Consider the following 26396-nt stretch of genomic DNA (forward strand, 5'->3'; position numbering starts at 1 on the left):
GAGCTGAGTTCATTTTAGGCTGAGGATCGTGAGATCAAGACAATGGGGAATTTAAAGACATAGAGGAAGGGAGAAGCAACTGAATTGATTTTCTGTTGGTACAATAAAGCTGAGTAATGAATAACCACATAGCTTAAATGGCATAAACAAAAAACATCCATTTAGCTCACAGTATCCTGGGGTTGAGAGACTCTAGGCTGGGCTGGGCTGATCTTGGCTGGGCTTGCTCCTAAGACCAAGGTTGGGTAGGCAGTGCTGTTGATGTTGGCTAAACCCACTCCAATGTCTGAGGCTCAACTGGCTGTCAGGCGATCCCCTCTGGCCTTGGCTGGCTCACTGGGTGACTCAGCCCGGCTCCTTGAGCTCATCCCCTGCAAGTTCATCTGCATGGTCTGCTCATGGCCATAGCAGCAGCAAGAGCAGGAGAGCCCAACCACTCAAGCGTCCACCTGTGTCGTGTTTGCCACCAATGCAGGAGACAAAGCAAGTCACTTGGCCAAACCTAGAGTCTGAGGGAGAGGACACTGCAAAGGCTCATGGCAATGGGGTGATCCAGAGAGGGGTGAAGAATTGAGGCCATTAATGCAGTTTTCTACCACGAGGGTGATGGAAGAGGCAGGTGGAAATGGAATGGATGGAGCCACATACACAGGCAGGTGGGCTAGTGCTTTCCACACAGGAGCTGGACTTCCCCAAAGATGGGCAAGGAGAGAAGAGTGAGAGACAGAAGGAAAGAGGCTGTATTTCGCCCTTAAGTGCCACTGAGGGCCCTGGTTCAAAGATCATTGATGATGACAATGAAGAATGTAGTCCTCGTCCTCTTCTGTATTTGGGAAGTGGTTTGCTTGTTGCAGACCTGCCATGGCCAGGCATTGTGCCCAGTGACCACAGGAGGCAGAGTCCCTGTGGCCGAGGACCTCATGGTCTGGGGTGACTGTTCTCTGTCCTGGTGGCACATCACCTGGGTCCCAAGGCTCCACCTCCAAAAGTTCTCATTTGATTCAGAGTGCTGAGTAGTGGGATCTTTTACTGTTCCCAGGTGGATCTAATCTGCAGCCAAGGCTGTGGGAGAAGTGGAAATGTAAATAGTTGATGATGACCCACTGGGGTCAAGGCCAGGACAGAGCAAGCATGGGGCTGTGGCCAGCAGGTCACTGAGGCCAGGAGAGTAGTGCAGGAGGGCTTCCTGGAGGAAGGGACGTGTACATTGGATCCTGAATCATACCAGAGGTCAGTAGAGCCTTTGAGGGATGGCATTTCAGAGGTACACACTCATTTCTTGTGACTGTGGGATGGGCACAGTGGGGTTCAGAAACCTGATCTGGATCTTCAGCAGCTGGCAACGCAGCAGCCATGTGGTCAGAGTGGATTTGTTTTCTTTATTGAATGATCCATGTCTTGTATTTTCTGTATTCTGAAGGTTTGACCTCTGGAGCCTTGCTAAACTGATTGACTGCCCTGCCCAGGGCTGGCCAATCCTAGAGCTGGTAAACAACTTGCCGTAAGGCACGCTCTTCAGATGCCAACCAACCAATCCAGAGCCATAACCCCAACACCTCCTTTATCCGCTGTCCTAGGAATTTTATGTTCCAGGCCCCTCCTCACCTCCCCTAATTCCCCCAGGTACCAGAAAACTAGAGACAGCCCTTAGAACCCAGAGTCCACTGAAATTACTCAGACTAGTCAATCCTAAGCCTGCTAACCTTGCCTCACCCATTCCTTCCCATGGAAACCATAATAAAGGCTCTGGCCCACATTTCCCCACTCCCCATCCTCCTGAGCGGCCCTGATGCTTCCCTGTCTCCCCTGCCCATGACGTGGCCTGCCCCCATTCTTGGGAACTGTAACAAACTATCAGTCATCTCCTGATCTGGTGGCCTTATTGTACCTCGAATTTTCTATTAATGCACTGTATTTTATAACACTCACTAACTGAACTCGTTTCAAAGAATTGCCTCCCCATCTGTTACTAACATATTTGTTGATAAATGTGATGAGTGCTCCCCAAAATGGCCATGGCCAGCCATGTTGACACCCCCTTTTCTCTTGTCAAAACATTGTATGTGCTACCCCCAGCATGCCAGGAGGAAGAGACTCCAGGAAACTAAAAAACTGGGCATGTACTGTTTATGAAACATCAGACATGGGTATTGTAGCAGTTGAGAAGAAAGAGAGAGGAAGCCACTCATACAAGTTGGAAGGCTGAGATGTTTCTGTTAAGCCTGAGGAGCCAATGGTGGATGTCTTGGAACCATATGGGTCCCAAGACTGTAAGAATAAGTACTTAGTGATGCACTTTAAAACTGTTCTATGTGTCCTGAGGAAGATTGTAGTAAGATTCTTTCCAGCGAGCTGCCAGAAACGGGGCTTCTGCTGCAGCACTGTGCCAGGGGAGGGTGTTAAAGTCCTGAAGACATGGTATGTGAGACACTAAGGATGCCAGCAAATAGCCTCTGTATTTTCTAGGGCTACCATAATAAAGCCCCACAACTGACAGGCTTAAGCAGCAAAAACAATATTGTCTCACAGTTCCAGAGGCTGAAAGTTCAGGATCATGATGTCAGCATGACCCTGCTTCCTCTGAAGTGGGTGGGGAAGGCTCTGCTCCAGGGCCGCCTTCTAGTTCTGGCAGCTTCTTGACTTGTGGCAGCATAACTCTGCTCTTCACGTGGCATTCTCCTTGTGTGCATGTCAGCATCCAAATTTCTCCTTTTGGTAAGGACACCAGTCATACTGGATTTGGGGCCCACCCCATTTCAATATGACTTCATCATAATGAATGACATCTGTGATGACACTATTTCCAGATAAGGCCACATTCTGTGGTACTTGGAATTTGGACTTCGGTGTGTGAATTTTGAGGGAAAAGGGACATAATTCAATTCATAACACCCCTGTCTTCTCTGTATGGCATTTTAACAATAAGAAATAAAACAAGAAAGTAACAGAGAGAGACCAAGATATCGCCCACATCCCTGAGAAAGGCTAGTAAGGGCTTCCCTAATAAGGGACCCAGACAGAGACAGATTCACCACCAAGTCCCCCCCACCCACCCTGTATGGAGTGAGGGACTGCCCAAGTCAGACTAAGAGCTTGGAGGACCAGGAGAGAGGTCCCATTCCTGGTAAGAGGAACCTGGGTAGAGCCAAGCTAAGTAGGGCCAGTTTGCTGATCCTAAATTCACCCTTCACATAATCACGGCACCTCCCTTGGTGGGGGAGTGCTATGGCCTGAATGTGTCCCCCCAAAATTCAAAGGTTGAAACCCTAATCCCCAAGGTGATGGTGTTAGGAGGTGGAGCTGTGTTAGTCCATTCTCACACTGCTATGAAGAACTACCTGAGACTGGGTAATTTATGAAGAAAAGAGGTTTAATTGACTCACAATTCCACAGGCTGTTCAGGAGGCGTGTCTAGGGAGACCTCAGGAAACTTACAATCATGGCAGGAGGTGAAGGGGAAGCAAGCATGTCTTCACATGGCTGGCAGTAGTTGGGGGAAGTGCTACACACTTTTATAAACAACCAGATCTTGTGAGAACTAATTCATTATTACAAGAACAGCAAAGGGGAAATCCACTCTTATGATCCAATCACCTCCCACCAGGCCCCTCTTCCTACACTGAGGATTATAATTAGACATGAGATTTGGGCAGGAACACAGACACAAACCATATTATTTCACCTCCCGCCCCTCCCAAATATGTTCTTCCCACATTTCAAAATACAATCATGTCTTCCCAACAGTCCCCCAGAGTCTTAACTCATTCCAGCATTAACTCAAAAGTCCAGAGTCTCATCTGAGACAAGACCAGTCCCTTCTACCTATGAGCCTGTAAAATAAAAAACAAGTTAGTTACTTCCAGGATACAATGGGCATTACAGGCATTGGGTAAATACAACTGTTCCAAAAGGGAGAAATCAGCTAAAACAAAGGGGCCTCATGCAAGTCCAAAACCCAGCAGGAAAGTCATTAAAGCTTAAAGCTCAAAAATAATCTCCTTTGACTCCATGTCTTACATCCAGGCCACACTGATGCAAGGGGTGGGTTCCCAAGGCCTTTTGCATCTCTGCTCCTGTTGCTCTGCAGGGTACAGCCCCCTCAGCTGCTTTCACAGGTTGGCAATGAGTGCCTGTGGCTTTTCTAGGTGCACAGTGCAAGCTATGGAGGATATATCATTCTGGGGTCTGGAGAATGATAGCCCTCTTCTCACAGCTCCATTAGGCAGTGCCTCAGTGGGGACTCTGTGTGGGGGCTCCAACCCCACTTTTCTCCTTCACACTTCTGTAGTAGAAGTTCTTGCTGAGGGCTCAACCCCTGCAGCAGACTTCTACCTGGACATCCAGACATTTCCATATATCCTCTTAAATTTAGGTTGAGGCTCTCAAGCCTCAACTCTTACCCTCAGCATACCCACAGGTTTAACACCACATGGAAACTGCCAAGGCTTATGGCTTGCACCCTCTGGAGCAGAAGCCTGAGATGTATCTGGGGCCTTTTAGCCATGGCTGGAGATGGAGTGGCTGGAATGCAGGGAGCAGTGTCTCAAGGTTAGGCAGGGCAGCAGGGCCCTGGACCTGGCAGTAAAACTAGTTTTTTCTTTTAGGCCTCCAAGCCTCTGATGGGAGGGGCTGCTGCAAAGGTCTCTGGAATGCCTTTGAGGCATTTTCCATTGTCTTGGCTATTACTTATGCAAATTTCTGCAACCAGCTTGAATTCCTCCCAAGAAAATGGATTTTTCATTTCTACCACATGGCTGGGCTGCATTTTCCAAACTTTTACATTCTTCCTCCCTTTTAAATACAAGTTCCATTTCCAGGTCATTTTTTTTACTCATGAATATAAGCATAGGCTGTTAGAGGCAGCCAGACTACATCCTGAGCATTTTGCTTCTTAGAAATTTCTTCTACCAGATGCCCTAAATCATCACTCTCAAGTTCAAAATTCCACATATCTCTAGGGTCTCCAACCTCTTTGCTAATGCATAAGCAAAGTGACCTTTGCTCCACTTCCCAATAGGTTCCTCATCTCCATCTGACACCACCTCAGCCTGGACTTCATTATTCATATCACTTTGCATTTTGGTCACAATTTAACAAGTCTCTAGTAAGTTTCAAGCTTTCCCTCATCTACCTGTCTTCAGCTGAGACCTCCACACTCTTCCAATCTCTGCCAGTTACCCAGTTCCAAAGTAACTTACACATTTTCAGGTGTCTTTATAGCAGTGCTCCACTCCTGGTACCAATTTTCTATATTAATTTGTTGTCACACTGCTATAAAGAACTACCTGAGACAGTAATTTATGAAGAAGGGGTTTAATTGATTCACAGTTCCACAGGCTGTACAGGAGTCATGACTGGGGAGGCCTCAGGGAACTTATAATCATGGTGGAAACTGAAGGGGAAGCAAGCAAGACTTCACATGACTGGCAGGAGTTTGGGGGGGTGGGGGAAGTGCCACATACTTTTATAAACAGTCAGATCTTGTGAGAACTCATTCACTAGTACAAAAACAGCAAGGGGAAAATCCAACCCTATGATCCAATCACCTCCCACCAGGTCCCTCTTCCAACACTGGTGATTACATGAGATCTAGGTGAAGACACAGACCTAAACCATATCAGAGGCCTTTGAGAGGTGATTAGGTCGTGAGGGTGGAATCTTCATGAATGGGATTAGTGCCCTTATTAAAAGGACCCCAGAAAGTTCCCTCACCCCTTCCACCATGTGAAAACACAGCAAGAAGTTGCCACCTCTGAACCAGGAAGCAGGCCCTTCACAGACACCAGATCTGTCAGGGCCTTTATCTTGGACTAGCCTCCAGAACTGTGAGAAACACATGTCTGTTGTTAATCAGTCTATGACATTCTGTTACAGCAGCTCAAATGGACTAAGATGGGCAATGAAGGAGTGGAAAGAAGCTAATAAGGACTTAGGACAAATCATTCTGATATGGTTTGGATCTGTGTCCTCACCCAAATCTCATGTCAAATTGTAATCTCCAGTGTTGGAGGTGGGACCTGGTGGGAGGTGATGAGATCCTGGGGGTGTTCTCATGAATGAGTGAGTTCTTGTGAGTTCTGGTTGTTTAAAAGTGTATAGCACCTTCCCACTCTCTCTCCTCCTCCTCCTTCATCGGTGTGACTTTTCTGCCTCCCCTTTGCCTTCCATCATGATTGTACATTTTCTGAGACCTCTCCAGAAGCCAAGGAGATGCCACTATGCTTGCTGCACAGCCTGTAGAACCATGAGCCACCAATGATACCTCTTTTGTTTATAAATTACCTAGTCTCAGGTATCCCATTATAGCAATGCGAGAACAAACTAATGCATCCTTCTCATGGAAATTGAAAGTGAGGGACAGTCCTTACCTCCTATATTCCTGCTAACACTGGGTCCAATTCCAGCTTGGCCTGGTAAGAATAATCTTAATTATCCACTGTTCCCCGGACGGTATTTGATACTGATCTGGAGAAACATGTGACCTAGCCCCTGGCTCCATGAGGCACACCTGTCTGGAAAAGAGGAGCCCCATATGATGGAATGAGTTAGGAGCAGAGTAGGGGAAGCAGTGGTCTTGCCACCCCATGACCCAGGGTGGGAGGCAGCACCATCCCTGGGCAGCTGCCTATTCTCAGTTCATTTTGCCTGTCAGAGCTTCATTGCCCTCAAAAGAGAATGGCTTAAAGAAGTAGGAAGACAAGAGGGCTTAGAGTGAAACCTACCTGGGGCTTGAATTCTGGCTCTAGGAGCTTGGATGAGACAGTCACTTTCTCAACTGTTTACACCGTGGATGGGATGACTAGACAATGTTCAGACAGGCCCTGCCCCAGCAAACTCCTTCATCTATTGAGATTGCTTTGCCCCAAAAAGTTGGCCTCTGTTTGGCTTTCATGAATTCTCACCTGAGTGCATCTCATCAGCAGAATCGAAATCTCGGCCAGAACCCTTGCTGCAAGAGAGTTAGAAAATGCATTTCCCCCTTCTGGCTCTTGTGATACAGGAGGTAGCAAAGAAAGGAGTGGGAGAGGATACTAAGTGTGAGAATCTAGTGTCCAGCATGGCACCTCCTGGAGTCATTGCAAGGAGCACATCATAATAGGGAAAGTGTTGCAAAAACTTCTCCAAAATGTTACTAATTGTGATTAATATGATTCATAAAATCACACGCTCACTACAGTGAGATAGAAAGGAAGTGTATAAGGGAGCCTTGGCTCTGCAGCCCTAATGAACGTCAAAAGCTACTGGCTTGACATTAAGAACCATGGACCTAGAGAAATGGTGGAATAAAACTAAAAATTTCTGAGCTCTCTCAAAAGCCTTGGACCGGGTGCTTTCTATGCAGCATCAGCTCAAACTGGAGGCACATGCCTGGCAGCTTTTATGGAATCAAAGGGCATGGGGGCACCGGAATTAGCTGGGGATGGAAGTGTCCCTCCCAAATCTCAGCAAAGGAGTTCAGTAAAGCCCAGAAATGTTGCATTTCTTGTCACTGGTTGTTTTCCATTCTTCACCTGTGCATGGGAGCAGCCTGGAGCAGACAGATGATTTTTTTAAGGCCGTGCATTCCCACCCCACGACCAAGGTACAGAAGGAAGCCAAATTAAATGGAACAGAAAAAAAAAATCAAAGGCTCATTTTATTCTTTATCAGGCAAAGACACGTGCCGAAAACATAGTCTTCCTACCGTCATAAGCCAAAAGAAGCTTGGATAAGCTAGTACCATGGAATTTGATTGGGTTTCTTTTTCCCTTTTGCCATTGTCCTGTGATAAGTTTGCTGTGATCTCCATGAAGATAAATGGGAAGAAAAGAATAGTTCTGTGTGGTGCCCAGAATGTTTGATCCTGTGTCCAGCAGCGGCAGCCAGTGTTACAATCAGTGCCCACAGCTCCAAAGTGTGATTATTATTAGCAGAGAGCCAGGGTTGCTGGAAATGGCCGGAGCCTACCAGGGGAGGGAGCTGCAGGGCCCACAGCCCTGATTCTCATCTCTTCTGGGCTTCCGCTGCTTCTTTGAAGCAACCCCACTTTGACCTCTGGCTTAGGCATAATTTGGGTCCTGTAAACCAGCTTAGATGGGGACAGATGTTCATCTGAGACTTATTCCAAATTCAAGAATGATGAAAGTGAAACAAGCCAGAGAATACTTGAAAGGAGACGACTGCTTGTAGATTCCCTTTCATCCTAACTCTTGGTCTTCCTTCCTCTAGAGGGAGCTATATTTGCACCCACTCCCAGGAATTTCTAGGGAAGCATGGCACCCATAAAAGTGTTCACAAAAGGAGCAAGGCCTGCCCCTACAAGCAGATGTTCTATTCTCCCATGCTGTGGCCTTGGAGGTCCCAGTAAGACAGCCATACTAGGCTACAGCCAGGCTCAAATTCCTTTGATAAACACCACGTGGAGTTATTCCATCAGGTTGCTGCAGTCTTAAAAGTCAAGAGTTAAAATGGAATGTTGTCTATCCTCCTGTGACTATTACAATATCCCTACAAACAATAAGGAATGAAGAAAGGTGATAGGATTCGACTGCCCCGAGGTCTCTTTCATTTCTGGGTAGTTTACAAATAATAGAAATTTATTTCTCACAGTTCTGGAGGCTGGGAAGTTCAAGATCATGGGCAGATTCAGTGTCTGGTGAGGGCTGCTCTTAGCTTCCAAGTTGATATCTTGTAGTTGTGTCCTCACATGGCAGAAGATGGAAGATCAAAACAGTGAATGCAATGTGAGGCCTGTTTCATGAGGTGAATAATCCAATCACCTCCTAAGAGCCCCATCTCTCTTTTTTTTTTTTTTTTTTTTTTTGAGACGGAGTCTCACTCTTATCGCCCAGGCTGGAGTGCAGTGGTGCGATCTCGGCTCACTGCAAGCTCCGCCTCCCAGGTTCATGCCAGCCATTCTCCTGCCTCAGTCTCCCAAGTAGCTGGGACTACAGGTGCCTGCCACCATGCCTGGCTAATTTTTTGTATTTTTAGTAGAGATGGGGTTTCACCGTGTTCACCAGGATGGTCTCCATCTCCTGACCTTGTGATCCACCTGCCTTGGCCTCCCAAAGTGCTGGGATTACAGGCGTGAGCCACCGCCTGGCCAGGGCCGCATCTCTTAATGTAGTTGGCCCTCTGTATCCATGGGTTCAATGCAACCAACCGTGGATAAAAAATGGTCAAAAATGATTTTGTAGCAGACAAAAAATAACAATACAACAATAAAAAATAATACAAATACAAACAATATATGTAACTAAAAATAGCTACTTGCATAGTCTTTCCATTGTATTAGGCATTATCATTAATCCAGAGATGATTTAAAGTATGTGGGAGGTTGTATGCAGGTTAAATGAAATACTAAAACATTTTATTTAAGAGGCTTGAGGTCCACAGATTAAGGTATTCCTGAGGTGTCCTGGAATCAGTTCCCCACGTGAATACTGAGGCATGACTGTAACTTATCACATCAGTGATTAAGTTTCAACATATGAATTTTGACAAATACATTTAAACCGTAGCAGGAGTCCTCACCAAGAACCCAACCATGCTGGCACCCTGATCTCAGACTACTGGGCTTCAGAACTGTGGGAAACAAATGTCTGTTGTTTAACTCACCCAGTTAAGGGCATTTTGTTGTAGCAACCCAAACTGACTAAGACTTAGAGATACCACTCTCTGTGGTAGTGCATTTCCTGGTAGTGGAAGTATGAGCACAAAAACTAGAGTAGAAAATCAATAGTGTAAATTCTATCACTAGTCTATCAATAGTGTGAATTCTGGGGTCAGTTTTGAAGAATTAGTGGAAATCTACCAGGAAGTCAAGAGGGAAGAACATTCCAAGGGGTGTCAAAGGCTTGGAGATGAGATGCATTTCCATGTGTTCAAAGAAAGGAGAGATGCATGTCTGGAGTACAGGGTACGTAAACAGGCCTGGGAGCGTGATTATTGATTATTGATACTCTATTAGCACTTGTATTAATGGGTCATACACAATGTCCTGGTCTCCTTCTCTTTGATTTTTGGATGTTTTCAGTTTATGGAAAGTAAACCAGTTCATATTTTCACATTTTATGGTAAACTTTCATTCTCCTGAGAAGGAACTCATAGGAAATCTTGTTGGGCACTGATTTTCACTTTCCTACATCTTCGGTCGCCCATTAGATGAGGCCCACTGGGAAGTCACAGCTCGTCAATTAGCACAGCCAGGGGAGAGCAGAAGTGGAATCCTGCTGTCTGTCATGCAGGATGTTGCCCACTGTACCTGAACTCCTGGGTGGAAACAGCACGTCTCTTCCAGAGCATCCCTGAAGGCCAGGAGGTAACAAGGTGAGGACCCAGCTCTGTAGGAGGAGAGTGGGACAGGGGGAAAAGCCCCACTCTGGCTTCAGCACATATCAGCCTTGAGACCTTGGTCCTGACACTAGTGACTGGAACCTCAGGTTATTCTTCTGTAAAGACAAGGATAGTAATACCCTCCCCTCAGGACCACTTGAAGGATTAAGATGAGACTTGACATCTATTCCACACCAGTTATTAACCCTAAATAACAGTGGCTTAAAGGAGCCAGGGGTTGCATTTTTCCCCTCTTTATGAGTTTCCCTGCTTTGGTCCTTGCCCCTGTAATCCATTCACAGCAGCTGAAAAAGTATTCAAAATTGAATCCGATCATATCGAAACCCTCTGACATGGAGTAAAAGCCGCCATCATCTCTCATCCCAGAAGGCCTGACACATTTTTCCCTTCCCTTCCTGAGCTCCTTTCCCACTCCCTCCCTTTTTCTCCCTGGCATCTTTGCTGGCCCTTGTGTGCTGACAGTCCCCTCCGCCAGCTGCCCTCTTCCTCCAGAGTTTTTTAACTCTGTTGACAGCTTGCTTTCCTCTTCTTCAGATCTTTGCTCAAATGTCATGTTCTCAGTTCCTAACCATCCTGTTTAGCCCTATAACTACCCCACAAGGCCCCTATGGATATTAGTCCCTTCTTACAGATGAGGAATCTGAGGCTTTCAGAGCTTAAATAACCTGTCTAAGTCACATAGTCATTAAGTGTCTGCATCAGTTGGGATACCACCAGGGGAAAGAAACAAAGAGCCCAACTTAAACAGTCCTAAATAGTAAAGGGTATTTTTTAGCTGAAGTTCAGTGGAATGAGGCTTCAGGCAGGGTTTGATCAGGCTCTGACATCATTTCTCTGCTATACTTGAAGCTCTACCTTCTCCGTGGACAGCCTACATCTTTATACTGTTTTTCCTTGTGGTCACAAATAGCTTCTGCAGTTCTAGGGAATCATATCCATGCACGACACTGTCCAAAGACAAAGAATATCATTTTGGGTAGCTCCTGAAAATTGGAAAATGATAAGAGAAATAACACTTAAAACAAAATTAACATATTATTTGCATTTTTTAAACTTTTTCATAGCAAAAGGCACTATAAACAAAGTCAAAACACAAACAATAGGCTAGGAGAAAATATTTGCAACACACATAGCAGAGAAAAGGGCAAATGTATCTTGAAGACAAGGAGCTCCCAGTGAAAACTGACCAAGGTTCCGAGAGGCTGATCACATGGGAAACAGACAGCCTCCTCTGCAGCAAGATAACATTTCTCACCAAATAATTTGCAAAACATGAAATGACTGATAACAACGAGTGCTGGCAAAGTGCAGAGAAATACACATCCCCTTACTCTGTTTATAGTGCCATCAATTATGACTTTTTAGAACATAATATGCACACCCCTGAACTCAGCAATCCCACTTCTGGGGATTTATTCAGTCAGAATAAAAGTACTAATGTATAAAGATGTATTCAGGAATTCTTGTCACATATTCTATAGTAACAAGACAAACAATTAAGCAAGCAAAGTCGGAAACAACATGAATACCCATAGTAGGGAATTGCTGGATAAATGATACATTGTATGATACAAACATACTATGGAATACTGTGTAACTATAGGTCCATGGCTTTTTATCTGAAACCCTTGGGGCAGATATGTTTTCATAATTCAGAATTTTTTACAGAAGTAAAAATTCACTTACATTAGATAATATATATGATAATAATATAAAATAACATGCTTAACATAATATGTAATAATATCTTAAACAATATATTTTTATACTATGTAATACTCCATACAGGTTTGTGGGAACACCTTGTAATCAAATACGTTAATATTTGATTTTATTGGATATTTATCCAACAAATAAATTTATATGGATAAATTTATTGGAATAATTTATTCCATTCATCCAAAATGGAATAAATGAAACTGAAAAAGAATGTTTCAGGTCAAATCTTGTCACCAAAATAATTGTGGAAAAAACTGGACTTAGAATGGAGGATAAAGGATTGTGGATGTCATAGGTAGACCTATGTATACTAGCTTGGGGGACGTTGGGGGGCATTCTGGGTGTACGTTCTTAGGCACACTCCATGATACATGGCTAAATTCAAAAGTAACTTTTAGAGTGACCCGTGAAGTATGATCTCATTATTACAAGAACAAACCAAAGCCCCCATATATATGGATATGCATTTGCATAAGCCAAGAGAAATCATGGAGGAACCAGATGAATTGTGTGATTGATTACATAGGGGTGGGGGAGACATTGAGGGGCTTAAAGGGGTAACCCAAAAACATGTCTGTATTCTTTCACTGATTTTAATGAACTGGCATCACTTTCATAATGAAAATACCAAACTTTTGAAAGAGGGGGAAGGTGCAAGAAAACCAAACAAAAGCCATATTTGAGAGCTTCATAGTCCTCTTGCAGTGCTGACATGTGCCACCGTGTGTGGAACTATGTGGGTGTGGGGCACAGCAATGACCACAGCATACACTCACCTTCACATGCCTCAAAGCGCAAAACAGTAATGAGTTTTCTTTCTTGTTGGTATTAGAAATAAGGGAATAGGAGGGTGCAGGGGATAGACTGGTCCTCGCTGGAGAAGATGGGTTTTGAGCCACTCCTTGGCAGGATAATAATGCTAAGAGCAAACACTTATGAGAAGCTTCCCTACTTCCTGCACGTCAGCCTCACTCTAACCGTTTCATGTGTATAAACTCCCTGATTTCTGTGACAGCCTTCTGAGATGGGTATTTTATTATCATCATCCCCATTTTATAGGTGAGGAAACTCAAGCCCAGGGAGATTAAGTTATTTGCCCAAGGTTATACAGCTACTCCCAACAAAGCTGAGGCCCAAACCAAGGCAGTCTGGCTCAGAGTGTGTGCACCCAACTACTACTACACACTGCCACTTTTCAGACAGGACCATGGATGCTTGAATGGAGACAAACCCATTGCAGCCACAGGGAGGGGCCTGAGGAAGCCCCAGAATCTAAAGCAGCCAGGGTATGTTCTAGGAATGTTACCTATGTAGGAATACTGTGCCTCCCAGCAAAGACCTGGCTGGATGCCTTAAGCTTCATTCACAAGTACCTGAGAGGATTATGGATCCTCACTGAATCCTCACTGATGCAGCTTGCTGCTGCATCTCACCTAGGATCACTGGACAGATAGCTGGCTGAGCAGCTTGCTCACACGTCAGTGCTGGCAGTTCAGTCTAAGATTAGAGGGTTGTATGTTACACTGCTGGTGCTTTTTTTTGTCCACTGTAGCTGATCACATCGGGCATACCCCTCCCTTGTGTAGTCCCATGGGCTTCTCAGCATGCCTCAATGCACCTGCTCCAGAATGTGTTTTCCCATCTCTTGGTGATGCCTTCCAAGTCCCTCGGAGTCAATTTTGCATGTGCCACCCATCTATGCATTTAAGTCCCACATCCCAAATACCACTATCAGGTTTGGTGAAAATCCAGCCAGCCATTTTCACATGATATGATGACAGACAAATAGAGAGAAATGTAATTGCAGTTATAATTATTATCCAAGGCTCTCTGAGCTGGAGTCGTATGTGTACCAAATTCCCCAAAAAGCAAGTACTGACCAAAATTTCCCAGAAAACAAGTTCTGACCATTTGGGTGTTTCCTTCCTCCCTGTCCCCTTCCTTCCTTCTCTTCTGTTTCCCTCCTTTACCTGCACATCACTGAGTTTCCTTCCCTCCTTCTCTTTCCCTCTACCTTCCTTGTCATGTTTCTTGAACACCTACTTTGTAGGTACACCCAGCCTATCCATGACCATCTGCTGCCATCACTTCAGCCTGGATGAAAGGTGGTCTCAACTCCCCACTCTTCTCCCTACTAAATTCATCAACTACAGTACTAAGGTCTCCAGTAACCATAGCAGACAAACAGCAGAACAAGCAGTGTCCTCTGGGTGGGAGAATCCTTCACCCACCCCTGCCCCAGCCACAGCCCACCTACAGTTTTCCTGAGAGAAGGTGTCTGGAGTAACCTGTCTCATTTCTTTCCACGAGCTTTAATTCTCCACATCAGTGTCTCCAAACTTTTAATCCATAAAAAAATGTATCCTGCCCCTCAATATATTTAGGTAAAAATAATATGCATGTTACCAAATGAATTTACATTCTGAAACATGCACACAAAATAAACATTTGTAAAGTATCATATAAGATAGTATTATAAATAGATATAAGATAGTATTATAATTATAAATAGAAGTTCTAACGTTTTCTTCCCGGTATCCCACCTTGCACCCACAGCTTTAAATAACCCAGCTGCCTGCAGCCCATGCTAACTGGAGTTTCTGTTTCTGTATTTGCAGGACATGTTCACATTACAGACTTCAACATAGCGACGGTAGTGAAAGGAGCAGAAAGGGCTTCCTCCATGGCTGGCACCAAGCCCTACATGGGTGAGTGTTCCAGGCCCCTTCTTTTCATGTGATCAGGCTCAATGCCTAAGACTCAGCATCCTTCTCTTGTTTCGTCTGCCACTGCCCGCTGCCACACACCCTCCTCCCATGCTCCCATGAGGCTCCACAGTTCCCAGTAGATACAATGCTCTCTCGAAGCTCTGGACCTTTTCCAAGCTGTCTCCTCTGCTAGACAACCCCTCCCCTCTTGGTTTTTCTAGAGAACTTCTGCTCAGCCAGAGAGCCATGGCTCAGGCTTGAGAGGGTGGCAAACAAAACAAGTATTTTCTTGGCCATTTATGTTCAGTATTTTCCAGAATTTAACTTGGTGGTGGCCATTCTGGGTTTATATTCTTCGGCACATGGTGTTCTTTCAATGTGCAGTTTTAAACGTTTTTTTTTTTTAAGGAATTTTTATGGAATTATCATTTTTAGTATGCATTCTGTTCTCTTGCTTTTATTTTCTTGGTTATGGATGCCTCTTATCTGAATGCTGGATCTTCTTTGCCAATCTTCAACATTTCTCACTGTCCCTCAAATCTTTATTACCTCTTCCTTCATTTCTTTAAAAATGTTCTCATTGTTGTATTTCTCTTTCTCCCAAGGCATTATCTATTGTGTTTATTTGTTTCGTGCATTTTCTAGTGAAGTCTTCATTTCTGAAATCATTTTCCCTTGATTTCTTTCTCCCTAAGTTCTCTCACCTGATTTCTGAGTTTTTTATTCTAATTTATGTTGTTTTTCGTGTCTTATATAATTTTGTTAATGCCTTTATTACGTGTTAATTCTGAATATCTACATTGTTATCAATTACTGTGTAACAAACTGTGTCAAAACGTAGTGGTTTAGGACAATCACAATGTTATTTCTCGCAATTCTTTTGGTTGACCAAGTGTTTTCTCTTCAGGTTTGACTGGGTTCACTCATGAAAATGCATTCAGCGGGTAGGTCAGCCGGAAGCTGGGTTCAGCTAGGGAAGCTGAGATGAACATATCACTCTTTCTCTATGTGGTCTTTCATCATCGAAGTGGCTAGAGTGAACTTCCTCACATGCAGTTTCAAGATGGTAGAGCCAGTTCCCCCATGCTTATCAGGACTCTGCCTGCTTCACATTTCCTGATGTTCGGTTGGTCAAGGCGAGACCCATAGCCAACCACGTGGAAGGGAACTGTATGGAGCATGGGTATCAGAAGGCTGATGCATGGGGAACCGTGAATGAAACAACCCATCACTGTGTCTTTTAACTCCTTTGAAACATAGTCTATAGGTTCATTCTGTTTTATCAGCACATCTTTCTGTGTGTTTGTATTGCAGTGGTGTTATTCTGCTCTTCAGTCTCCTGTTACTTGTAATAACTTGGTATGGAATTTGACTTTGATACTTTTCTGTTGCTCTTTTGTTTCAGTAATTGTTGATGATGACTAATATATCATATGCATGAGTTTTATGCCTAATCTACGTTTACCATTACAAATAATATAAAAAATACATGTTTAAGGCTAGAAAATGTAATCAGTGCTGCACAAAGGTGCACACACATTTACAGCCCAAATTTCTCCATATCTTTCTTCCAAAGGTTACTGCTTTTAATGTTTTCCTTTTATTTTCCTTTTTCAAATGGAAGAAGGAGGCCTTAGGAAGCATAGAATCTGATAACTGGATGAAGGATTTATAGGTGATACCAAACCAGAGGTGCAACTTTTGCTGCAGAAAACTAACCACTGGGATGAGGAGTCCACCATCTTGGCTGAACGCTGTGCTGCTGTCTGTCATTCAGCAGTGAAAATGCCCTGTTTGGCCTCACTTACCTCTGGCCAGATTGTGCCTTATAGGGCACCGTATATTGAATTAAACAACCAAAATCTTTCCTCCCCAACCTCATAAACAGCGCCTAAAACCGCCTGGAGGAGTTAAGAGTTGCACATGGGTATTGGAGTGGAGGAGGAGGCTTAGTTTGGACGTGGTGGAGGGTTTGAATTCCACACGGCCTGAGGAAGAAGAGACCTCCCTGAGCCCTGGGCAAAACCTAAATTCCAATCTATCTTCATGAACACTAGGGTTTTGGGGATCCACTACAACCTTCTTATTATCTTCCTTACAGATTTAAAAAGATAAAACTATTTCCCTGGAAGGATAAATTCCACCTTTGGACTTGAGATCAAAATAGAGCCAGCTAAGGGGCCTCCAGCAAGAGAGAGGGGTAGAAATTGCTCATTTTATGTGAACTATGTTTTTCTAAACTTTTAGAAGATGGTGTGGTTCAGGATCACATTCCTAACTTAACAGACCTATCTCCTGTGTTGTTTTGTGAAGTGTCAAAATCTAAGGCAGCTTGCTATCCAGGTTTCCTGGCTTTGTTCTCCTCTCCCATTTTTATCTGGAGTTCCTCTTTCCTTTGTCTGTAGGGTCCTTGTCCTGATGCATTTTGTTTCCACGTTACACAGTTTTTCCTTGGGGCTTTTTCCTGGAAGGAGTTGTGACTGGGTGGATTATAGACTTTTGATGTCCCAGACTCTTCCACCTCCTTCAGAATTTATCAAGAGCCCTTTCAATGCCCCTGATACTAGACTGGGCAAACTCCTACCAGCTTCAGCTGCTGTGCTCAGAGTGGTCAGCTGTGTTTCCCAGTGAATACCTGCTGAATACCTTGGAGTTCTTTATTTTCTGGTCCATAGAATGCTGCTTTGCTGCTTCTCTTGGTTTCTGTGTAGAAATCACTACCATGCACTTCTTGTCACTGCTGGTGTTTTGCTCCTACCCACCTGTATTTTGAGGGTTGTGGGGACAACTTATTTTTGTAGCAAATGCATGCATGGGTTTTTAGTTTAGCAATCTATTTGCTCTGTTTTATATGCAGATTTGGGGAGATTCAAAATCTATACCATCATCTCTCTAGAATCCACTACTCATGTCGTTAATCTTTCATTTATTAAATAAATTGAATAAATAAAGTTTGGCTACAAATAAATTGAATAAATAAAGTTTGACTACAAATACCCTCAATGGTATAAATAATAGGCAACTAGCTTTTAAGTATTGACTACATGTCAGGCACTGAGCTAAGTGCTTTCCACCTATAATTTAGTTTAACGTGAAGATAGGCCCATTAACTATAACCTATAACCTCTTGTAATGCCCTCAAACATGGGATAGACACAAGTATTTCTTTCCATTTTAGAGTTAAGGAAATGGAGGCTTAGGAGGTTGGGTGACTTCCCCATGTTGACATTGTTGGCAAGAGTCAGACCCAGGTAAATGTGACTCCAAAACCTAAGCTCTGAAGTACATCTCAACCTGACCTCCCATGACAGCAACTCCTTTTTAGCAAAAATACCAGCAGATATCCATATAAGTGAATTCATTCACTTACAGGTAGTCTTCATGGGAGCCTGAGCACTTACTCCAATAAGGCTTTTTTTGTTGACGACCTTTCTGAGATCCCTTTCCGGAAGGATCTAGAGCTGGGGCAAATCTGACCGAAGAAGTCACTGCCTTGAGAGTCAAGAGAGATCAAATGGGCAGGATTCAGCAACTGATGGGATGGAGAATGGGGGCAAAGGCGACTTCCCAGGTCTCTGGATTTTGCAGCAGAGTAGTGCTCACTCTGTAGGGGATACAGCAAGAGCAGTAGGTTTGTGGAGTGGCATGATGCGGACTGGACATGTGGATGGAGAACCTGCCGGCACTGAGATGCAGCACAGCCAAGGAAGTGGGCGGGATACCCCAAGAAAGATGCAGGAAGGCAGAGAACCAATTCCAAGGCTCAAGAATGCTGTGCTGGAAGGGGCACGTGGAGGCTGAGGGGGACATCCCACAGGGGAGTGCCAAGAAGAGAGACACGAGGTAAGGGCAGCAGCTCTCATTAGAAGCCTCCTCGTATTCCTACAGATTCGTTCTGACTGCTTTCACGCTGTTTCCAAAAAGCAAATTGATGTCAAGGAGTGTAGATCCTGGACGACTAGAGAAGTTCAAGACAGTTTTTGTTTTTGTTTTGTTTTGTTTGAGACAGAGTTTCACTCTTGTCACCTGGGCTAGAATATAATGACATGATCTTGGCTCACTGCAACCTCTGCCTCCCAGGTTCAAGTGATTCTCCTGCCTCAACCTCCCAAGTAGCTGGGATTACAGGCACGTGCCACCACACCTGGCTAATTTTTGTATTTTTAGTAGAGACAAGGTTTTACCACGTTGACCAGGCTGGTCTTGAACTCCTGACATTAGGTGATTCATCTGCCTCAGCCTCCCAAAGTGCTGGGACTACAGGCATGAGCCATTGTACCTGGCCAAGTTCAAGGCAGTTTTCTGCCAGCCCTGATGTCTCTGCCTGCACGTGGCGCCATGCCTGACAGACTCACCCAAGCCTCCTCAAAGGCTCTACGTGGGCTTCCTGGCCCCGCTCTCTGCCTCACACTGTCTGGGGCAGCCCAGTCCAAGTTCTTAGTCTCCAGGAAAGCAGAGCCGTGGGGACCCAGCTGGGCACTCTCCTCCATGGCCCTGCTTTCTAAAGGGAGAAGAAATCTGGCCTGTATTGGGACCTCGCTACCTGCCTGTCTTCACATTTAATCCTTGGAAGATTCACACGACATTTCTACATCTCTCTTATTTTATGTGTGAGGAACCTGAGGTCCGGAGAGGTTAATTAACCTGCCCAGGGCCACACAGCTCGTCAGCGAAGGAGCCAGGATTTGAAGCCAAGTCTGTTTGCATCTAAAGTCTATGCTTTTGCTGCTACAGCAAGCTGCGTTTTTGACACTGAGCTCCTGAATTATAAAGACGACTTTCTCAGCCAAGAAATAAGTTCATTGTCCCAGCTGTAGGTGAGAGTTGGGGCTACTGATGTCCTTCCAATTAGAAAAGCTTCAGGCCTGACTTAATGGCCAAATGTACAGAAGAGATTTTTATAGGCTTTAGAGGACACAGCTGATTTTTCCAAATGGTTGTATTTTCAGACATTGTGGTTGGCGAACAGTACCAGTCTGTGGGAGTTTAGTGGGGAAGATGGGGTTAAGGGAGAGCTCTCTCAATAAAGTCAAATCTTGCAGCTCCTGGGGCTGTAAATTCCTAATGCCAAGTGGCAGGTTTGTTTATTTCACTCACTTGAGCTGTTCAGTTCAAAGGCCCAATAACAAGTTCCCAGAATGTTCCCCACACAGATTCAGAAGATGGGCTGATGAGTAAGCTCCCAGAGGTAACTCACAAAAGATGATCCCGGAAGAAAAATTTGCATAGGGCTGAATTTTCATTAATTAAAAGAGCAGATGGAATTTGCAATTGGAGAAAAAAAAGATCTCTCTAAAATGTGCCAGATTAGAAGTCAGAATGTTCCAGCAGCCACACGGGGCTTCAGAGTTTATTAATTTGAGGTGAAATGAAGAGCAGGGCATTCATTCAGTAAACATTTGCAGAGTGTTTAGGAGGTACAGAGCTTAGTTAGGCACTGGGGCTGCAGAGGGAAATACTGCTCTCCCAGTCCTCACGCAGATCGTATGAACATAGTTGTACATAGGTCACAGTCAAGGAGGACGATGGTGTGGCTACTGGAAGGAGGTGCTTCTGGCATGAAAAGGGGGAGGTGAGATCGTTTTGGACAGTTTTAAGACCGGTTCCTGGAGAAGGTGACAGTCTGAATTAGACTTTAAGGAGGTGCTATGTTGGGTAACGATACAGAGAGGACATTCACACAGATGGAACAGCCCATACAAAGGCATGGAAGAGTGAAGCACCATTGTGTGAAGGGAGAACTTGGCAGCTCCATTGTTTTACAGCTTCTAGGATAAGAAGAGGTGAGGAGGGAGAGAGGAGACAGGCCAAAGCACAGGAGTCTTGAATGCCATGGTAAGAGCCCAGGGAACCAGTGGAAGGTTCAATGCTGGAGATCACTGAGATCAGACTCATAGGATTAGGGCCTCAAGGGTGGTGACCTTGGAGAAATAGATGAGTAACAGGAAAGCATTAGGGGTCAGGCTCACAGGGGATGGGTCCAGGTGAAGTGTGGGCTTCAGCATGGGGTGGTTGGGTGTCTTCCACTTAGTGGCTGAGTGAACCTGGGTGAATCTCATTACCAGACATAGTGCGCATAAAGCACTTACCATGATGAACACTCAGGAAATGTTGGCCGCTGAACCACAGGACCTCTCAGAATCCTCGTCTGAGAAATGGGATTAATAGTTTGTGCAGTCAGCCTCAGGAGGTTATTCTGAGGATATACCGACATTAAGTATGGAAGGAGGCACATAGCATAATGCCTGACGAAAGGTAACTACTCAAAACTAGTAGCGAATATTAATGTTGTTCCGATTGCTAATAGTTCAATGATTATTTGGTGTATGCCAAAGACTGGGAACACAGGACTAACTTCAACATTCCCCTGCCTTATGGAACTCACACTCCAGTTGTGGAAACAGACTAACCAAATCCTAGTTCCCTGCAGGGTCTCGGTTGGCCAGGGGATGGTGGGTGCACTAGGGAGATGATAGGGCTGTTGCATTGTCAGCACTCACCAAATGTCAGTTCCCTTCCCCCAGAACACTGCAGTGAGCACAGAGGGATGGTGGTGGTGATGGCAGCAGTGGCCTGTCTACAGTGGGGGAGGTGCAGCCAGGGCTCTGTGGTCCACAGAGCCAACAGGAGCCAGGAACAGGTGGAAGCCCCGCCGCCCCCTTCTGAGTTGGAGAGGTGGGATCCTTGCCCTCCTGGGTGCAGCTGTAGCTGCTCAGCTGCAGCTGCAGACCTGGGCATCCCTGTGCTCTCAGGGAAACCCCATTCCCCCCGTAGGCTCAGGGGCACCTGTTCCTGCTGCCTGGACTCTCCCTGCTCCTGGTACCCACTCTGATTTCAGAGTGGGGTTGTGGCCAAGCCTGGGTACATACCAGCTAGGTATGCACATACTCAGGGCAGCACTGACATGCCAGCCCCCTGCTACCTTGGCCCCCTCCAGACATTGGGCACTGACAAGCATGAGAGGGAGACTGAAGGGGTGCTGAGAATGGCTTATAGCTGGCCTGCAGGAGCCCATCAGCACAAACAGCGTGGGCACCATGAACAGTGGCAGGAGGCAGACAGGCTACTGGGTGGAAAGGAGTGAGTCCCCATGAAACCCCACTTTCAAGCCAGGGATGGTCTAAAGCCTGAGGGCTGGGCTGCCAGTTCTGCTGACCGGAGTGAGAACTTGTGATACCTTTTCCAGGCCCACCCATGGCCACCCATGGAGCAATCACCACGTACTTCCTTCCCTCTGAAGCCCACAAAAACCCCAAACTAAGCAAGACTGGGGCAGATGTTGGGACAACCTGCCTGCGGAGAGGAGCTACCCACTGTGGGTCTCCTCGCAGCTGACAGCTGAACAGACATCTGCACAATCTGCCTGTGGAAAGGAGCTACCCACTTGTTCTCCTGAGAGCTGTAGTGTAGCTCAATAAAGCACCTCTTTGCGTTGCTTAACCTCCAGTTGTCCATGTACCTCATTCTTCCTGGACACGGGACAAGAACTCGGGACCTGCCGAATGGTGGGAGTGAAAGAGCTGTAACACAAACAGGGCTAAAATATGCCCCCCACCTGCTCACCACGTTGTGAACACAAGGAGAGAAGGAGAGAAGAACTGTAGCCCTTCAGGGAGCCCAGACTTAGCAGCTCCCCAAGCCAGGGCTGTGATGCCTTCTTTAGGGCTCTGCAGTTCCTGGCATCTCCAAGCTTCTGGGCACCACCACGTTCCCCAGTGCCCACAGTGAAAGCCACTCACAGTATGCCTGGTCCAGCTGAAGCCTTGCAGGGAGCTGGCGCTCGTGCCAATACCTGGAGCTGTCCACCCCACCACAGCCAGCATGCCTTCCTGTGTGCAGTGCCGGATCCCCATGCTCGCTCGCTCATTCAACCCTCACTGCTCTGCGCGTGCATTGCCCTTGGCAGGCAATGGGATCTGGGCCGGTAGCACAAGCTGAGTGCAGCCTGCCAGGCCGAGCGAGCAGAATGAACCATTCAGGCCCGAGGAAAAACTCAGGTGAAGGCGCCACCAGCCACGGAGGTTTCCAGCTGGGGAAGCAACACCCCAAGGATCCCGTGACAGTGGGGCCGCCATGGCAGTGTTGTGCTCTCCTTGTAGATATTATTGAGGCCAGGGAAAGTCAAGTTTGCTTCCCAGAGAGAGTGGCAAAGCCAGCATTCGGCCTTAGATCAGTGAGGCTCCACTGCCCATTATCTTTCCTGAGAACCATTCATTCATTCATTCATTCATTCATTCATTCATTCAACAGAGATTTGCTGAGCACCTTCTACATGCTAGGCAGTGTTCTTTCTGTGAGCTGAAAATGCATGTGTGAATGAAACAGCAAGTATTCCTGCCCTCATTGGTTTGGCTGTTTGTGAGGGAAACAGTCACTTTAAAAATCACCAAACTGATAAATATATAGTTTGAGATTCTTAGTTTTGAGGAATAATTTTCATGCAATAAAATGTACTCTTTTAGTGTATAGTTCTCTGAATTCAGACAAACACATACAGCCATAGATAAACACCACCACGATAAAGATATAGATGGGTTCCATCACCCCCGCAAAAGTTCCTCATTCTCAGTCCCTGGCAACCAGCAATTGATTTTTTACCCCTGTGATTGTGCCTATTCCAGAGAGTCATATAAACGAGATCATATTGTGTGCAGACTGTTGAATGTGACTTTTTCACTTAGAATGATGTATTTGAGACTTACTCGTGTCATGTGTATCAGTAGTGCCTTCCTGTTGCTGGATATACATACACATGTTTATCTGTTCATCAGTTGAGGGGCACTTGAGTTGTTTACAGTTTTACATATTTATGAATAAAACCATTATGGACATTTGCATACAGGTTTTATATGAGCTTAAATTTCCATTTCTCTGGAATAATTACCTAGAAGTAGGATTGCTGGATCATTTGGTATGAAACTGTGAAATTGGTTTCTAGAATGGCTGGACCACTTCACATTCCCACAAGCAGCAAATGAGAGACCCAGTTGTTCTGCGTCCTCCCCAGGACTTGGTATTGTCCTGTCATTGAGGTCATTAGGCATTCTAACAGGTCAGTCGTGATTTCAACTTGCAAATCCCTAGTAACTAATGGGGTTGAGCATCTTTTCACTTGCCTATTTGATATCCACATATTTTCTGTGTGGAGTATATGTTCAAGTCACTTGCCCATTAATATATTGGATTAGTTTGGCCAGGCACACTGGCTCATGCCTGCAGTCTCAGCACTTAGGGAGGCTGAGGCGGGCAGATCACTTGAGACCAGGATTTCAAGACCAGCCTGGCCAACATGGAGAAACCCTGTCTCTACTAAAAAATACAAAAATTTAACTGGGTGTGGTGGCATGCACCTGTAATCCCACTTACTCAGGAAGCTGAAGCCCAGGAGGCAGAGGTTACAGTGAGCCAAGATCGCACCACTACACTCCACCCCGGGCAACAGAGTGAGACTCCATCTAAACAACAAAAAAAAAAAAAGAAAGAAAGAAAGAAACATTTACTGGATTATTTTATTTTATTACATTTTGAGAGTTTTAAAATATATCCTGGATAGAATTCCTTTATTAGATATATATTCTAAAAATATTTTCTCCAAGTCAGTGGCTTGTCTTTCTATGATCTTAAAAGAGTCTTCTTAAATTTATTTTTATTTGTTTGACTATTCAAGTGAAGCAGTGGGACTGCTAAAGGAACAAAGACATTTGTTACCAGTTGTGATCAATTAGTTATAAACACCACTGTACTTAGACCAATTGAAGAGTCTTTTTTAAAAGCAGAAGTTTTAAGTTATGATGTCAGCTGTAAGGTTTTTGCAGTGCTTCATAAGGTGAAGAAGTTCCCTTCTACTTCCAGTTTATTCAGTTTTTTTAAATCATAAATACATGTTGAATTTGGTCACATGGCATTTCTAAATCTGTCGAGATAATCCTGTAGTTTCTCTTCTATAGTCTGTTGAAATACTGTTGACTGACTTTGAAATGTTGCACCAGCCTTACCTTCCCAGAAGAAACCCTGTTTGCTCCTAATGTATCTTTTATATATAATCCTGCAATCAGTGTACTAATATCTTGTTCATGATATTTACATCTAGGTTCTTGAGGAATTTTTGTCCGTAGTTCTATTTTCTTGTAACAACTTGGTGTGGTTGATATTTAGACCACTTATATTTAATGTAATTATTGAGATAATTTTATTTAAATCTACTATCTTGCCTTTTCTTGTATTTGTTTCGTTTGGTCTTTGTTCCTCTTTTTCCTCCTTATTTTGGATTAGTTGATCCTTACTTATGGTCCACTTTAACTTCTCCATTAGCTTAGTATTTATACCTCTTTAAAAAGCAATATACTTCTTCAGTTAGTCAGAAAACACCTTAAAATCTGTTACAGCATGTGTAATCTTATAATATACCCAAATTCATTATATTCATCCCTTTTTACTATAAATATATAATTCATAGAATTTATTTTTGCTTTAAATAATCAATTATATTTTGTAGTGGTTAAAACTTTAAAAAAAAACTTTACATTTACCGTCTTTTTGCTATTTTCATATTCTTTCTTTGTGTAGCTTCAATTTTCTAGCAGTTATTATATTCATTCTACCTGGAGGACTTCCTTTAACAATTCTGACTATTAAAATCTACTGGTAATGAATTCTGCCTGTTTTTGGTTTGCTTATATAAGGAAAAGAATCTTTATTTCCTTATATTGTTATAAGATATTTTAACTGGATACAGAACTCTGGGTTAAGAGGGTGTTTTTTTTTTTTTTTTTTCCCTTAGTCACTTAAATATTGCCACTCCATTGCTTCTGATTTGCAGTGTTACTGACAACAAACCTGCTGTAATTCCTATCCCTGTTCCTCTGTAGGTAATATGCTTTTTTCTTTCAGCTGACTCCAAGATTTTCTCTCTCTCTTTGGTTTTAGATATGAGGTACCAAGGCATATTGGATTTTTTTTCTTTTTGATGTTTGGTTGGTGTTTTCTGAGCTTTTTGGATATGTGGTTTGATTACTCATCATTTTTAGAAAATTCTTGGTCATTATCTCTGCAAATGTATATATTTTTGACCCATTCTCTCTCTACTCTGTTTCTGGGATTTCAAAAGTGAGATCTTTGATATTTTCCCTCACAATATTTGCATGCTCTCTTCTCCCCATCCTCCACCACACTTTTGTCTCTTAGTGTTTCACTTTAGGCAATTTCTTTTGACCTATCTTCAAGTCTATTGATAAACCTATTGGAAGCATTCTTTATCTCTGGCACTATGTTTTCGCATTTGTTTTTAGCATTTCCATCTGCTTTTCTAGTTTCTATCTTTCTGTTGAAATCCCCGTCCGTTGACGCATGCTGTCTACCTTTCCACTAGAGCCTTTGAAATGTTTTAAATTCCTTGTTTGTTAGGTCTGACATCTAGTTCATATCTGAGTAGGATTCTATTGATTTCTTTGTCTCTTCACAATGAGTTTTTGTTTTTTTGTCCTGTGTCCAATAATTTTTTATTAAAATATTTGCATAATATAAAGGAAAATGTTTAGGCCTGGAAATTGACATGTTTCTTTTACTACTTCGCATTTAGTTTTTGTTTGTTTGTTTGTTTGTTTGTTTGTTTGTTTGTTTTTTGGAGGAGGT

At 44.2% G+C, this 26396-nt stretch overlaps 1 protein-coding gene across 8 annotated transcripts in view; it reads left to right on the forward strand.

The window, feature by feature from the left end:
• Positions 1-26396, forward strand: part of STK32B (serine/threonine kinase 32B) — a 419228-nt gene that overhangs the window by 333437 nt on the left and 59395 nt on the right. For 6 of the 8 annotated variants that reach the window (XM_073012510.1, XM_073012512.1, XM_008017927.3 and 3 more), the window contains one exon: positions 14676-14765. The exons of the other annotated variants lie outside the window; for them this stretch is intronic. In XM_073012510.1, the coding sequence (XP_072868611.1) occupies positions 14676-14765 (90 nt within the window). The remainder of the gene's footprint in view (positions 1-14675; positions 14766-26396) is intronic. 8 annotated transcript variants of the gene reach the window in all.

Source organism: Chlorocebus sabaeus, chromosome 27 (genome assembly GCF_047675955.1).
Source record: "Chlorocebus sabaeus isolate Y175 chromosome 27, mChlSab1.0.hap1, whole genome shotgun sequence".
In the NCBI taxonomy this organism is placed as follows: Eukaryota; Metazoa; Chordata; class Mammalia; order Primates; family Cercopithecidae; genus Chlorocebus; species Chlorocebus sabaeus.